This window comes from Ammospiza caudacuta, chromosome 13 (assembly GCF_027887145.1).
Source record: "Ammospiza caudacuta isolate bAmmCau1 chromosome 13, bAmmCau1.pri, whole genome shotgun sequence".
Taxonomy (NCBI): Eukaryota; Metazoa; Chordata; class Aves; order Passeriformes; family Passerellidae; genus Ammospiza; species Ammospiza caudacuta.
The window spans coordinates 21,063,866-21,080,148 of NC_080605.1; the positions used below are offsets into that span (position 1 = coordinate 21,063,866).

The 16,283-nt window shown below is 52.7% G+C and overlaps 1 protein-coding gene across 4 annotated transcripts in view; it reads right to left on the minus strand.

Annotated features, from left to right (window-relative positions):
* ANKRD11 (ankyrin repeat domain containing 11) overlaps window positions 1-16,283 on the minus strand; it is a 127,333-nt gene that overhangs the window by 3,054 nt on the left and 107,996 nt on the right. For all 4 annotated transcript variants that reach the window (XM_058813518.1, XM_058813519.1, XM_058813520.1 and 1 more), the window contains exons 5-9: window positions 12,444-12,614; window positions 11,194-11,397; window positions 8,958-9,100; window positions 8,165-8,312; window positions 698-7,431 (exon numbers count right to left, since the gene is read on the minus strand). In XM_058813518.1, the coding sequence (XP_058669501.1) occupies window positions 698-7,431; window positions 8,165-8,312; window positions 8,958-9,100; window positions 11,194-11,397; window positions 12,444-12,614 (7,400 nt within the window). The remainder of the gene's footprint in view (window positions 1-697; window positions 7,432-8,164; window positions 8,313-8,957; window positions 9,101-11,193; window positions 11,398-12,443; window positions 12,615-16,283) is intronic.

Below are 16,283 nucleotides of genomic sequence, written 5' to 3' on the forward strand. Positions count from 1 at the left end.
CCCTGAAATGCGTGCTGGCCACAGAGGGAGCAGGGACATCCCACGGGGTGCCTGGGGAGAGGCTCTGCCAAGGACAAGGTCCTGCCAGTGCTCAGACTGAGTGAGGGTGAGGACTTGGCAAGAAGAACAACCAGAACCTGACACACCCTTGTGCTGCAGGGCAGGGTGTGCAGCAAGGAATGGAGGCTGATCACTGACCCTTCTCCTCCAGCCTGGAGCCCAGATTTACCACCTGCAGCACCACATTTATTGATGCATTTGTATTAGTGAGGCTGCTCCTGCAGCACAGCAGTGAAATGCTGATTCCAGTGCCAATTCAAAGAGCAGAGCTTGGGAAAATGATGGCAGGAGTTAAAAGCCATCTTTTCCCCACGTTCCAGGGTCATTATCCTGTTACTACACTGCTGCAAGAGCAGTTTTACCTCCCAGCCTCAGATCTAGTGGATTCTTACAAACTTTGCTCTCTAAATCTCAGGTCCCTCAGCACAGTTCAAGATCTTCTCTGCAAAAATGCAGCAACTCAAGGGCTGCATTTACCACACAGCCAGGCACTTACCCAGGCTCAGGTTTGGTGTCATATTCCAAAGGCAGGTTGGGGCATGTTGGCATTGCAAGGTGGTGACAGGGCAGGGGGGACAGCTTGGATGTAACAGTGAGGGGGCACAGTTCCCAAGGCTAAAGAGAGAAGATGACTCACCACTGGAATATGGAGCTTGCTTAGGGGTTTGCCATCCAACAGGTAGGAGCCTGTGTAGGTGACATACTCAGCGTAGCACTGGGGAGCTTGGGGAGTAATGTAGCACAGGATTTTCCGCTTCTCCTCAATCTTCTTCCTGATCTGGAGGTACTCGAAGTAGGGGTTGGACCTGTCGCTGTGGTAAGGTTCGATGTCGTCCAGTTTGATGGCATCGACGATAGCTGCCAGGGTCTGCTGGATCATCTCCCTCGTCTGCTGGGTGGACGTGTTGATCTGCTGCTGCAGCTGCTGGTTGGAGCGCTGGAAGCGGCGCTTCCGCGGGTGCTGAGCCTGGGAATCGTCCTCCTCTGTGATGCGGCCTTTGGCGCGCGTGACGGGCGCGGAGACGGGAGGAAATTCCTTCTCGGACGCGGCGGCGTTCTGCTTGTTTTGGTTGGCGAGCATCTGAGCCCGGTTCCTGGTAATCCGCTGAGGAATCTCTTCTATTTTGGGTGGTTTGGGAGCTTCTGCTACTGGTTTTTGTACTGGTTCCACAATTTCTGCCTGAGCGTTGCCAGGAGGAGCGTCCGCCTGGGGTGGCGGGGCCTGGCTCCCCGCACGGGCCGTGGCACTGTCCTGTGGAGTGCCAGCCTCAGAGCTGGCCACGGGCACGGGACAGGGCTGGGAGCTGCCCTCTGCCACCCCGCCAGCCGTCGGCAGCTCCTCGTGCACGGCCTCCACCTCTTTGCTCTCGGCCTGCGCGGGCTCGGGCGGGGTCTGCTGGAACACCTGCGCTTCCGAGTCCTCTGCTGCCTTCTCCTCAGCTGCGTTCAGTGCCTCAGAGGTGGATTCTTGTACAGCCACTTCTGGCTTCTGCTCCTCTGCTGGTGGCTCTGTGTCCGTGGGCAGGATGGCTGCAGCCTGGCTGGCTGGCGGCTCCTCCGGCTCACTGGACGCTATCACGGACGCGCCGGCTTTGATGATGCCGGCGCTCGGTTCTGGAGCTGCTGCTGCTGGGCTTTCCTCAACTGCTTCTGCCTCGGCCATCTCTGTCTCTGCCACGTCCTTAGGCTGGAGTGGCAGCTCTGGGAGCGAGAAGGGGCCAAGGTCCAACTCATCCTCGGTGTTGGTGAAGGGGTCTGGCCACGTCACCGCCTCCTCTGCGTTCGCAGGTGCTGCGTTGTTGTTTTCCAAATAGTTGTTTTCTGGTGCAGCAACGACTTCGGCCTGAGGTTCTGCTGGCACACACGGGGGCTCTGGAGGGATCTCTGGTGCTTCTTCTGGAAGAGGCTTGCAGTTGTTGAAGAAGGTGTCTAACCTAGTAGGGGACATGTATGGAGCTTGCTCTTCAGCGTTTGCAATTTCTGCTGGAACTGCTTCCTCAGCATCCTCCTTGACTTCCTCCAGCCTCGGTTCAGACACTGACAGAGGGTACGAGATGGGAGAAACAGGGTAGGAAGTCTCTGTGGGAATGAAGGCTACTGGTGCAGGATGAATTGGCTCTAGGGAACAGAGCGGAGGTTTAGGGGACTCGGAAAACCTCTGGGGAGATTTCATCAGAAGCTCCGAGCCCATGGACCAGGTGACAGAGTGCTCTGCGGGGTTGCCCATGAGGCTGGGAGGAATGGCGGTGTCTGGGTTTCGGGAAGGAGGGTTATCCCAGTCTATGTTGTTTTGTTCAGGCATTCCTGAACTAAAATGGTTTTCCTCGATGGGGGGCAGGTAGGTGGATTCTGGTGGCATGATGGAGGCAGTGGCTTGCTGCTCCTCTGTGGTATCCAAGGGCATGCCGATGTCAGGGGGAAGAGCACTTTCCACTGAAGGAGCCAGCAACTCATCCCTGTGCGAAGGGGAGGATTTTGCTTGTAAACCAGAAAAGACACTTTCGGGAGACTGGGCGACCCCGCTGACGGCTCCTGGTGCACAGTGCAAAGCTTCCACTTTGGGTGAGGAAACTCCATAATCCGGGGAGTAATACCCAGGAGACAAACACTGGAACTTCTCAGCAGGAACAGAGGGAAGGGGAACTTTGTCCTCCATTAAATGCTGCACAGGAGAGTCATAATTTGATGTTGCTGGGACACTTTGCTGTCTGAAAAACTTATCTCCAACGCTGAACTCCTCTTCGGGCGCCCTCCTGATATCCACTGAGATGGAGCGGTAGAGGTTTGAGGAGGGAATGGTGCGAGTCGGGGTCTGGCTGGGGTTCTCGGGGAGCCCGCTGGAAACGTTGGTGTATCTGTCAAAGAAGGAAGGAGAGCAGGCGTTCATGGACATGGTGGAGATGGGCAGCGAGTGCTGGGAGTCCGCACACTCGAACATCAGGTCCGTGTAGTCCTCGTTGCTGCACGATGGAGTCCTGGGAGTCTGCATCACCTCCTCGTAGCTCGGGCAGGACACGACGGATGCCGGGGTCGGGACGCCCGTGGGCCGGTTCTGATCTGGCCTGGGAGATGCTGGGAGGATCTCCTTCAGCTGAGGACCCGTGATCCAGTCCTTGGAGTCTGTCCCCACAGCAGGCTGTGCCTTGTTTTCTGGTGACAGGATGGGAGTCAGGGGACCCAACTCCTTGAGTTTCTTGTCCTTGAGCTGCGTGTCCAGCGTTAGCGGCTTCTTGGTTGGCAGATCCAGGCTCCTCTTCCGCACATCCTCCGAGCTCTTAAGTTTGTCCTTCAGCTTGGGATCCCCAGACCTGTGCCGCATTTTCTCCATTTGTTTCATTCTCTCCTTGTGCCTTTTGTGGCGTTCCTCGATCTCCAGGTCCTTCTGACTCAGCATCCTCTCAAAGCTGGTCATCATCAAATCACCATCTCCCAGAAGTTTCTCCCTTGGTCTGGCATCCTTCTTGCCGCTGTCTTTGGAAAGCGTTATTTTTTCATTCCCATTGCTTATTTTTATGGACTCTGATTTGTCTTTGTCTTGATTCTCCTTAAGCTTCTCCTTCAGTTTGGTTTCACCGAATTTGAGGTTGTCCTCCTTGGATTTATCTTTAAAGGTGGTAACTTGAGGCCCGTCCTTATCTTTGAGTGTTGACTTTGGCTCATCTTTGTGATGTTTAAAGAAACCATCTGTGTGTTTGTCCCTATGCTTTTCCTTTTCCTCCTTCCATTTTTCCTTGTGTTTATCCCGCTTCTTTTTCTCTTTAGCTGTGCTGATGGTGCTGGAACCGTAAGTCTTTTCTTTCTCCGCCTTCTTTGACAGCTCTCTTTCAGAATCATTTTTATCCTTCTTTTCAGAAAATAAGTAATCAATGCTCTTCTCCGGTTCCTCATCAGCGTCTGCCTTCATGTTGTAGGAAGAGCCAAAAGCCTCCCCATCCACAGAGAAATCCTTTTCATAATGAGTGGAATCCTTTCTGCTGCTGGAGTCCTTGAATTCTTCTGATTTTTCCTTTTTCTCTGTTTTCTCTTTCTTTGCTTTTTCTTTCTCGTGACTTTTCTTTGAGGAAGATGAGGAATGTCGGTGCCTCTCCTTCTCCTTGAGCTTGTCCTGAAGGCAGGGTAAAGGGAGAGAGTCCTTAAACTTTTCTTCAGCGGCATCGGTCAGAGAGAGGTTAGAAGACTCAAAGAGGCTGGTGAGTCCTGGCTCTTGCCCTCTGTCTGTGAAGCTGTCAGAGGAGATCTCACTGATTTTGTCATTGGAGTCATCCCTGTAATCATTCAGAGCCTCCTCCTCCAGTTTCTCCAGCAGACTCTTCTCCGACTCCCCTCCTTTTGAAGATTTCTTCTCTTTGGAATGCTCCTTGTCTGGCTTCTCCTTATGTTTGCTTTTCACCTTGTCCTCACTGGTGTGTTTCTTCTCAACCTTTTCTGGGAGCTTTTGCTTGTTTTTCTTCTCCTGAGTGGAATCTATGGACATCCTTTCCTTCCTGTCCTTATACTTCTCACTGGAGTCTTTATCTTTCTTCTCTTTGTGTTTCTCAAAGGAACTCTTCTCCTTCTTCTCCTTCCCCCCTTCCGATGTTCCTTTGTCCTTTTTCTTCTCCTTGGACTCCTTGTCCTTCTGCTTGTCCGAGTGCTGCCGGTCGGAGGAGTACTTGCGGTGCTTGTCGGGGTACAGCTCCTTCTCGGCGGTGGCACCGTCGTCCTTGTCCTGCAGGCTGTCCAGGCGATGCCCCTCGCTGCCAGCCGAGTCGCCCACCTTGAACCCGCTCAGGCTGTAATCGTCCCTCTCGTCCTCGCTCTCATCCGTGAAGATGTCAGCGATGCTGTACCAGCTCTTCTCCTTGCCCTTCTTCTCATCCTTCTTCTCGGAGAAATCGTCTCTGTCCGTGGAAAAGGTTTTCTCTTTCTTCTCCTTCACCTGGTCGAAGGAGCTCTTCCTCTCCTTGTCTTTGCTGTGAAGATCCTTGTATTTCTCCTTAGTTTCTTTCTTCTCTTTAAAACTCTTCTCTAGTTCTTTGTCCTTCAGGATTTTCTCTGGAGCAGCTTTTTCATTTTTCTCCTTGTCGCCTTCTTTGGATTTTTCCTTGTATTTTTCTGGCTTCACCTTTTCTTTTTTTTCTTTATCAGGAGCATCTTTCTTCTCCTTTTCCTTCCCAGAATGGTGCCTCTCCCAGCTCTCCAGGGTTTTGCCACTGAACTCAGGGTCAGACTTATCCTTGAAGAATGTTTCACAGCCATACTCCTTGAAGTCATCTCGATAGGGCTCCTCCTGCTTCGTCTTGGGATCTTTTCTCTCTTTAGAGCCGTCAGAGGAATCTTTTCTGTCTTTGTTGGTTTCACCTGTGTCTTTTTCTTTCCTCTCCTTACCAGTCTCCACAGAATCCTTCCTTTTCTTATCCTTTTCAGGTAAATAACTGGGAGTAACTTTGTGCCTGTCTGTTTGGTCCTTTTTCTTCTCAGAGCTTTTCTCCACATAATCCCTCTCCTTTTTCTTTAAGAAAGTGTCCTTTTCATTCCGCTTCTCGCTGTATTCCTTCTTCTCTTTTATTTTATTTTCCTTTTTCTTGTCTTTAATTTCCTCTTTCACAGGTTCTATGATTAGCTTTGCCACGCTGTCATTTTTAATCTCCCTGAAATCTGTTATTGGAGAATCCCAGCTGTCCTCACCCTTGAAATCGAAGGATGAATCAGAGGACAGGTCTGAAAACCACCTCTCCTGCTGATCGTCCGAAAGGCTGAACTTTGTGTCCTCGTTTTCAGCAAACTGAGTTTTGTTATTAAACTCATCAAACCCGGACTCGTCCCTGTAAAGTTTTTCTTTTTTGCATTTTTCCTTCTCTTCCTTGAAGGATTTTTCTTTCTCTAGTTTAGAAACCTTCTCCTCCTTCAGCTCATTCTTCTTCTCAGATTTGGACTGCTTGTCCTTTGACTTCTTCTTTCTCTCCTCCTTGTGTATTCTCGGCTTCTCCTCCTTGGGAGATTTCTCCTTGACAGGTTTCTCTTTTTCTGATTTACTCAATCCTTCTCTGAAGGATTTGCTCAGGTCTTTACTACCATCTTTGATTTTTCTTAATGATTTCTCCTCTTTTGAGGATTTTCCAGTCTCATCTTTAAACAACCACTCCTTCTCCTCTGCTTTACCTTTGGGGAGCTTTTCCTCCTTTTTACCGTGTTCCCTATCGTGCTTTAACACTTTCAACTTGTTTTCGACTGGATTTTCTGTCTCTACTATCAAGCCTTTCTCAGGCTTTTGTTTAGAGTCCTCAAACTCAAAAGAAAATGTTTTGATTATTTTAATGTCTTGGCTGATGGGACACTGTCCCTTCTCCTTGTTTTTATGTTTGTGTTTTGTTTTATGCTTTTTAACAACCTTCCCCTCTTTGTCCAGCTTTGGAATTGCTCCATCCACATTGCTATGGAATGAATTCTTTTTCTCAGAAACAGTGTTGTGGGGGGTGTTTTTCTTTTTGTGCTCTGGTTTCTTCCTGACTGGCTTTAGTGACTCTAAGCTCGAGTCCTCGGACGAGTAGTCTGACTCGCTCGTCAGCCTCGTCCTGGTGGAGTCCGATAGGGAACTGACGTCTGACCAAGCTGGAGAAGATATCGTTTTCCAATTGTCCGTCCTCCAGTGCTTGGAGTGCTGTTCTGTAAGACTGGGATTATGTTTCTGGGATGCTAAACTCCCATGTGAAGAGGTCGATGAGGCAGACAGAGAGTTAAACAAGGAGGATTCCTTTAGCACTAGCCTTGAGTCCTTTACACAGCTAGAGCTCTGTAGAGAGTCTCTATCATCCTCCTCACTCTCCACGTTTTCACTCTCTGATTCAGAGGAACAAAACTTGTCATTTTTTTTGCCAAACCGAACCTCTTTGTTTTTTGTCTCCTTCTTCCGCTTCTTTTTTACTTTGCTTTTCTCCTTGGGCGCCTTGGTGCTGGCGGGCTCCCGAATTTTGCTGCTGGGCAGTATGGAGTGGGTGGAGAGGCGCAGCTTCTCCCCCGTGCCCACGGCCACGCTGGTCTCCTCCTCGTCCGAGCTGTCCGACAGGATGCGGTGGGCAGCTTTCTTTGGTGTAATTGTGTTATTTTTAGTGTAAGTTTTCACTTCCATTTTGGGTATGGAAATGAAACTGTTTGCTTTAGTCTCTTTCCTGTAATCCTTTTTCAGCAAATGTTTGTCATCGACCGGTGGGACCCGGTCCTGCTCATCGTCCTCATCGAATTCATACTCATCCTTCACCGGGGTGATGGTTTTGGGGGGCTCCTGGGCCTTGGGCTTGTGCTTCAAACCCTTCTCAAACTCTGAGTCTGTGTTATTGCCATCAACGGAGCTGGAGGGAGCGAAGGAAGGGGCGTCCTCCTCTTCTGAGGTCTCTGCAGAGAGAGAAGAACAGCGTGTGAAGGACTGTCAAGGGTTCTGGGGAGGGAACATCACTGGTCTCCTGCACACACCAACCCCTCCTGCAAACAGCCCTGACGCCCTTTGGCCTCACCCAGCCTTTGCAACCTGGCACCCAACAGCTTGGGGGATCTTTTTGGAAGGAAGCTCCTCCAGCTCCAACCTGCATGGAGTATTCCTCAAAATAACATCCTGGGTGTACCATGAGAACTTTGGAACAGGGTTATGACTGCACACAGTGTAGGTGAAGGCTCCCCAAAAGACTGAAAACTCTAATTTGCACTAATTAAAACCTGCAGAGTGTCCCACAGTGGTGGCAGTGGTAGAAGAGGCTCTAGCAGGGACAGTCAGGAAGCAGAAACTGAAACACCAGTGCTGGGACAGCTGAACAACAGGAACACAGGGTGGGCACTCAAACCTCCTCCTCTCCACTGGAATTACCCACCTTCCAAAGGTAAAACATCCGTTTACCTGCAACTGGCTTTCAACCCTACATCCCAACTGCGCCAGGGAAGCAATCTCTATGCTGGCTTCCAGGGCAAACAGCCCCCCAAGCTAAAGCTGGTGGTTATGTTGTCTGAATCTGGGTTACAGCCACAGGTGGGCTCCTGACCATGGCAGCATCTGACTTCCCTGTCCTCCTGAGGTCTCTGTGTCAGCTGCAGGCCACAGCTGTCACTGCCATGGCCACAGAAAGGCCAGTCTCACCTGTGGAGCTCTCCTCACTGGAGGGGTACGTGGTCTTCCCCAGGAGCAGGTTCACCATGGTGGGAGAATTCGCTACTTTCAAAGGCGTCTCACCCTTCCTGTTGCTTTGATGAGGATTCCCTCCATAATGCAACAACAATTTCACCACCTGAAAAGAGAAACTGAGGCTTGAGGATGCTCACCATGTTTTGATTCCAGGTTTTTTTGCATGATTTTCATACATAACTAAAAAATTGGTGTCTTCACGGCATGCCTTGTGGTACTAACATAAGAGAGAAGTCCCAGCAACATTCCCAGGGAAGTGGTGGAATCACCATCCCTGGAAGTGTTCAAAAAAACATTTAGGAACAGGGTTTAGTGGGGCACTGGCAGCAGCAGGTTAATGGTTGGGCTTGATGACCGGGGAGGCCTTTTCCAACCTTAATGATTCTGTGATTCTCAGAACCAACCTGGGCAGGAAAGAAGGGGGAAGAACAAGGCACAAAATCATGCTCCTGTCTCAATTCCAGAAGGATGAACTATCCCTCTGTGCAGGGGGATAAATTCTCAACAGCTCTGAAACAGGGAAATTCACACAATCAGAGAATAATTTAGATTGGAAGGGACCTTCAAGCCCATCCCATGCCATGGGCTTCCACTAACCCAGGCTGCCCCAGGCCCCGTCCAGCCTGGCCTTGAACACAACCTCCCGCCCCCTCCATGGGAAACGAGACAAAACCACCCAAATCTCTGTGTTTTCACACGTTTCCAGGCGAGTGGTTTAAAGCAGGGCAGGGAATGGCAGCAGCCTGACCTTGAAGTGGCCATTGTTGGCCGCGTCGTGCAGGGGGGTGTCATCGTCCAGCCCCTTGGTGTTGACCTCGGCGCCCGCCGCCAGCAGCTGCTTGGCCACGTCGTAGTAGCCCCGGTTGCAGGCCTCGTGCAGCGCCGTCCAGCCTGCAAGGACAGGGACACTCAGCACATGGCACCACCCTCACAGTGACACTGAGACACGGGGAAAGCCTGCAGGGGCAGCCTGGGCAGGGCTGTGCTGCTCTGAGGGCCAAGGGTCTGCCCAGATCCCCGTGGTGCAGCAGGAAGGAACCTGCAGCTCTGCCCCGCTACTCCGGCCAGGCAGTCACAGCATCAATGCCCCTTCTCCCTCTGGTCATGGCATGTGCTGCAGTCAGAGCATCTGCCAGACCTGACACAGTCCCTGGAAAGGCAAAGTTTCATATGGGAAATAAGGAGAATTGCTGATGTCATGCGAAAGGCAGGTCATAAATGCGTTCTCCTTTATACCATCATAAAATGGTTTGGGTTGGAAGGGACCTCAGAGCTAATCCACTCCCACCCCCAGCCATGGGCAGAGACTCCTTCCCCTGTCCCAGGCTGCTCCAAGTCCCCTCCAATCTGGCCTTCAATGCTTCCAGCAATGGGGCAGCCACAGCTTCTCTGAGCAACCTGTGCCAGGGAAGAATTTCTTCCTAACATGCCATCTAACCCTGCCTATGTCAGCTTAAGGCCATTCCCTCTTGTTCTGCCACTCTGTGGTCCTGTGAAATGTCCCTCTCCAGCCTTCTCTGAAGCTCCTTTAGGTTTGGCTTTAGGTTCCAAGCCCTCTGTAAGGGAAACTGGTGCTCAGACCAGGCCTGAGCTCAGAACTACAGACAGGGCTGGAGACAGCCCCCACGCAGATTTTCTGTGTGCTCTCCAAACACAGAAACACCTGCCTGGGCTGGGGGGGAAACCAAACAGCAGCCTCTCCACAGTAATGGCAGCTCCAGCTCTCAAACAAACCTCTGAAGAGCACAGAACAAACTATTTTATCGTGTTCCACAGCCTATTTTTAAGCAGAGGCTGTTTTGAAGTTTGGCAGCGCGGCTGCTCCGGTGTTTTGCTGATAGCGCCGTGGGAGCGCGTTCCGTTGCCTTCACTGGGAGCCTTTGGAGGGGGCACCTGTGCCCGGAATTAATCACAACTGATACTTCAGTCTGGCACTGGGATTAATCATACGGGTGGAGGAACAGCCATGTCTATTTATAGCCCCAAAATCATGCGAAGAGAACAGCAAAGAGCAAAGTCAAGCTCTGGGATGTGCTGGAGAAAGGCTGATCCAGCCCCACTGAATGGCACCTTCATCACCCCTTCACCAGCATCCCGTGGCTGCCTTCTCCCTGCAGGACTCAGGGCTGTTCCCATCTCATCCCACCACCCTGAGCAGGAGCCTGGCAGAACTGCTGAGGAGGAGGAGGAGGAGGAGGAGGAGGAGGAGGAGGAGGAGAAGAAGGAGGTGGTAATAACTCCTGAGTTGAGGGTCAGGATTGTTAATAGATCCTCCAACTTGGGTGTCTGGTGGGAGCCTAACTTTGCCCTTCACATTCCCTCCCCATCAGCAGCACCCCCACATTCAGTCCTTAAAAACAACTCCCAAAAATTCACAGGCATCAGCCCCCCAACTCCAGAGAGCTGACTTCACAAACCCACTCTCAGCAGTATTTCTGTGCACGTAATTCCTTCTATTTTAAGCAAAAATAGAGCTAAACCAGCCCACCTCCCTTTGCAAATCACCCTCCAGACCTCCAACATGGCACCCCCATGGAAGAGCAGAAGGAAACAGTCCAGAGTGGCCTGGACAGTTTTGGTGTGTGAGCCACAACAGCTCCAGGGATTCTCTGGATCTGCCCAGCCCAGCTTCACCACCTCAAACAGACTGCACAGCCTGGGAGTTCTGCTCCCAAGCTCCAACAATAAAACTGATGCTTTGGGGGCTTTTTAATGTGGGTTTTTGTTGTTGTTTGTTTTGTTTTTTAAGAGGCAAAAAAAAAAAGGGGGCTTTTTAATGTGGGTTTTTGTTGTTGTTTTTTCTTTTCAAAGAGCAAAATCACAATTTTTGGCAAATTCCCTCTTTCCAAGGCACAACCCCATGTCAGAAACAAACTACTTTTACTGGTGGGAGTAATTCTTGGAGGTGGAACATGCAACCAGGTGGGAAGAAAGCTGGGACTCCTGGGCAGGTGGGAAGAAAGCTGGGATTCCTGGGCAGTTACCTGCAAAGTCCTTCACATTGACATCTGCACCCTCGATGATGAGCTCCTTGATGCGCCGGGCGTCCCCGCGGATGGCAGCGCGGTGCAGCCGAGTCTCTCCTCGCTCGTTTCTCTTATTTACTTTATCTTTGGTTTTGGAGGCAGAGTTGGGAGTTCCCTTCTGACAAACTGTAGACTGAGAGGGATGCTTTGGTGTTGTGTCAACTGCAGGGAGGAGAGAAACAGCATCAGGGACTGCCATTCTATGGAGTTCCCAAGCCCTTAGAGGGAGCTCGTGCATCACGTTTGGCTCTTCCCGAAATATTCACCACAAGGCAGCAAGAGGCAACCCAGGCTCTGGAGTGGATGTGAACAGAGCAGCCTGTGTGTCCCACAGAGATGGGAATCTCGGGCTGCCAGACCCACTGGAGAGCTGCAGTCCTGGCAAACACCGTGGGCAATCCCGTGATCTGGGAGCACACAATGCAGCTCCTTACCCTCAAACCTCAGCTCCCGAGGGAAGTGGCCTTTTACCAAGCACATGTGAGGCCTGATGGCCTTGGGAGGAGACTGCATTTCCTGGGAGAACACAGGAATGCTCTGCAGCTTTTTCCCTTTTTGTTTTCCCAAATAACAGCAACACAAGCAGTGAGATTGGTGTTTTTTTGGCTAAAAGCTGCAGTGTTGTGTGTAGGATGTGGATGTGAGCACAAGGATAGCACAGAGCCTCCAAAAAAGGGGGGGGGCATGTTTGCAACAGATAAAAATTACTAGAACACAAAATCTGTGGTAAACACATTCCAGCTGCTCCACACCTCAAGTTACAGCTCTGGTGGTTACACATCTTATCCCCTTCTGAGAGAAGAAACATTAAAAACCTACAGAGGATAGTATTTTGTCTTCATTCACAATCCTCCTTTACTGAGATAGCCTGAGAGGCCAGTGGGAAACACAGAGCTGAGGTGGAGGAGGCTCCCATGGAAGCAAAGCTCCCGCTGAGCAGCCAGGGCGGGCTGGGAGTGCCTGGATTGGGCCCGAGGGAGCCTGGAAAAAGGAAGGGCAGCCAGAGCCACAAGCAGATTCCAGCGACACCACAGCTGCAGAGCCCTGTGGAAGGAGTGAGATCCCAGAGAACAGCAAACCAGGGGTGGCAGCTCAGTCCTGCTGAACCTCTGGAGACCTGGGGATTGGGAATTCCGGACATTTGGGAGCCCCTGGCTGCAGCTCCCTTCAGCTGCCTGCCCGCCCTTCAGAACAACCCCCCAGCTCACCTGGGCTGTTTGCAGACTCTTCTGCTGTCATCTGCATGAGGAGAGCGACCTGCTGGCGCTCGGAGAGCGGGTACCCGGCCCGGATCCCCGACAGGCCCATGCCGAAGAGCAGGCCCGGCTTCCTGGTGGCGGGCTCCTTTTTAATCCTCTTCCGCTCGGGACCCTGCTTCTCTGTGGGACAAGGACACGGGGACAAGCCATCAGTGCCACTGGAGCCCAAAGACACGCTCCTGTCTGAGTGTGGGATGACAGATCCACAAAGCTTGTGCTAAGAGACGGATGGATCCCTGTGTTGAGGGAGGGATCCCTGTGGGTGATAGATACCTGTGGTGATGGATCTGTGTGCTGAGAGATGGATCCTTGTGGTGATGGATCCCTGTGCTGAGGGATGGATCTGTGTGCTGAGGGATAAATCCCTGTGGTGATGGATGGATCCCTGTGCTGAGGGAGGGATCCCTGTGCTGAGGGAAGGATCCCTGTGCTGAGGGAAGGATCCCTGTGCTGAGGAAGGGATCCCTGTGCTGAGGGAAGGATCCCTGTGCTGAGGAAAGGATCCCTGTGCTGAGGGAAGGATCCCTGTGCTGAGGGAAGGATCCCTGTGCTGAGGAAGGGATCCCTGTGCTGAGGGAGGGATCCCTGTGGATGATCCCTGATGGATCCCTGCAGTGGGAGCACTGGCACCTGGAGCAGGCTCACAGCAGTAAAGGTGCAGCCAGGATATGCCCCACTCCTGCTCCTCCAAGAGCGTCCCATTCTCCTCCACAACCAAAGAGCAGCAGAGGAAAGAGGAAACAGACCCTTTGAGGGGCCACAGCCAGTGCTGCACCTCCCATCCTGCTGAGGAGCCTCCATCCCATGCCAGGGTGCCTGGAGGAGCCTACTCAGACAGACTGACACCATCACCCAGCTGGAGGCACTGAACAGCATCAACAAGGAGAGCTAGAGCTGAAAGATACAGGCTGGCAGCTCAGAAATGTGGCCATCACACCCATCTCATCATCATCATCATCATAGCAAGGAGGCTGCAGCCAAACAGGTGTGGGCAGCACCATGCTGGTCCTCTCCTCCCAAAATGGCTGCTCCCACCTGGCCCAGAGCACCCACCTGCACCCACCAAAAAAATCCCAAACAAACATGAGGGGAGGTGAGGAAGAAACCCCAGAAGTGCCTGGTTTGTCATCCCAAAGCCTGATACTTGCTCTCCTAAATCATCCAGCAGAGAGAACAAGAGCAAGCACCCCCAAACCACAGTCACACAGCCATGGAATGGTTGGGTGGGAAGGAACCTTGAAGCCCATCCAGTCCCACTCCCATGAGCAGGGACACCTTCCACTAGCCCAGGGTGCTCCAAAAACCAGCACTGCTGGTTTTCATTAAGGTGAAAGTACTGAGGCACCTTCACATTGCCCAGAGCAGCTGCAGCTGCCTCATTCCTGGCAGTGTCCAAGGCCAGGCTGGACAGGGCTTGGAGCCTGCAGAAGGTGTCCCTGCCTGTGGTAGGGGTGGGATGAGATCAGTCTTAAGGTCCTTCCCAACCCAAACCATTCCATAATTCTATGAAATGCAAGCCCTGGAAACATGTCTGCATTGAAGGCGAATCCCAGTCTACTCTGAAACCACATTTTGGTCATCCTGGCAGCTGTAACAGAGCTGGAAGATGAAATCAGATCCTAGGACAGTTTTTTAATGGCTTAAAATAAAATTAAATCCAGCGTGCTTATGGGAAGACAACTTTGCCAGGGTGGCTCCAGGAGCTGTGCTGCTGTGCTGTGTGTCCTGCCAGGGGACACACGGACACCTGACCCATGTGTGCAGCACCTCTCCAAGCTGCTTAAACCCTGCTCAGCCAGGCCTGGCTTCCCCCGGCCCTGGTCACGTCCAGCCATGCCCCAAAGCCAGGCATGAAGAGCTTGAGGGGTCACATCTTGGCCGGTGCCACCAAGCAGAGCCCCTGGAGCACACCATGCCCAGGGCTGCTCCGCACGTACGGAGCCACAATTAGAGTGGGAACATTTTCATTAATATCCCTGGGCTGCTGCAGGTTGTCAGCACGAGCCTGGGATTTGCAAAAATTGATTATCAAGTTCAACCGAAACCCCCCCTAAACTCCTATTCATTCTGCAGTTGCAGAAATTTCCTCCTCCACAGAACATTTAACATTACAAAGCATGTGATCAACAAGATAAAAATAAATTGGAAAGCGGCTGCCGCGCTCTCGCTCGCTATGGGGAGGCAGCCGAGGACTCGGGCTCGTGCTTCCTGCTGGGAAGGGCTCAGGGCCAGCTGGATGGGACCTGGAGCGACCTGGTGTGACACCCTACCCTGAAGGTCCAGTGGAGGCTGTACCTGCCCACAGCAGGGCGTGGAGATGAGCTTTAAGCTCCCTTCCAACCCAAACCATGCCATGAGTCTGATTCTATGGCTCCATGGCATGGGCAGCGTGGCAGCCCCCGGCTCCCTGCCTGGCACAATCCTCAGTCAATGTGGAGGGACCACAAAAGCAAGATCCTTAATCTGAAATGTAAGCAGAGGATGGAGCCAGAGCTGCTCCCATCATCCACTTCCCATGCTGAGCCTCAGCAGGGTGAGAGCCCTGCCTGGCACTGGGCTGGCTGGTCCCAGGCTCACAGAGCTGCACGTGTGTTATTTCAGCCCAGAGGATTTTCCTCAGAATCAGATTTGCAGCAGATTTAAAGGTGTCCCTGCACAGAGATCTCAGCCTGCTGGCTCCTGCAGGCTGCTCCTGTGCCTCCAAATAACTGCGCCTCTGGAACATCTTGCAGCAACACAGAGAGACTGGAGAGAAACTCTCCCACTGTTACCCACCTTGGCTGACAGAAAAAAAGCTCATTTGACACTGAAACCCCTTCAGCAAGCACAAACCCAGTGGCACTGTGCAGGCAGGCAGCCCTCAGTGCCGGCAGCTGGACCGTGCACACAGATCCCAGCGGGAGAAGACCACGGCAGCCCACGGATGCTCTGTGAGCCCAGGATGAGCCACACCTCCATGCAGCTATTTTTAAAGCAGCTTGTTTGCTGCTTGCTTCAGCCCTTCTGCAAAGCTCCCGAGCAGCAGCCCTGGTTTAATTCGGGGATCCTGCTCGGCTCTTCCCTCGCGCTGACGCCAGCAGGAACCGCGTGCGCAGCTTAAAGGGGAAAGCAGGAGCTGAGCTGGGAGCTGCTCCTGCCCTCCACCACCGAGCCCCAGAGGCTGCCAAGGCTGAGCAGGAGCAGACTCCCAGGACAAAGGGTTTGAGCATCACCCAGAGGGTGGTTCTGGTGCCCACACGAGACTCCAGGCAGTGCTGCAATAGGGAGCACAAACCCAGGGCTGCTGGAAGTGCCTCAGCAGCTCCATAGGGATCCCAGGGCTGATTGAGAGGGATTCAGAGCTGCTGGGCTGGCTCTGTGTGCAGACACAGGCTGAACCCAGCCCCGGCTGCAACACAGAGGGGCAGGAGGAGAGCAGGGCAGTGATGGAAAACCTCTCAGAGGTTTCTCCACACACGGTGTGACTCTGGCAGGTCGTGGGGACACCAGAGCCACGCGGCCCCTCGCTCCCCACGCACACAGCACACCCTGTAATGCAGAAAGCATCTGCTCCTGCTGCTCGGCATGATAACACACGCACGGGAGGTGGAACCCTGAGGAAAAATACCAGCTCCAAAGCAGCAGCAGCAGCAGCAGCAGCTCGTGCCGAGCGCCTCGGCCACGCCGAGTGCCGCCCCAGCGGCCAGAGGGGCTCAGCAGGCGCTGCTGAGCCCAGCCAGCACCACCAGAGATCAATAGGAATAAATTAGAGCGGCTCAGACAGCAACAGAGACTGCACTGCACCCCCGG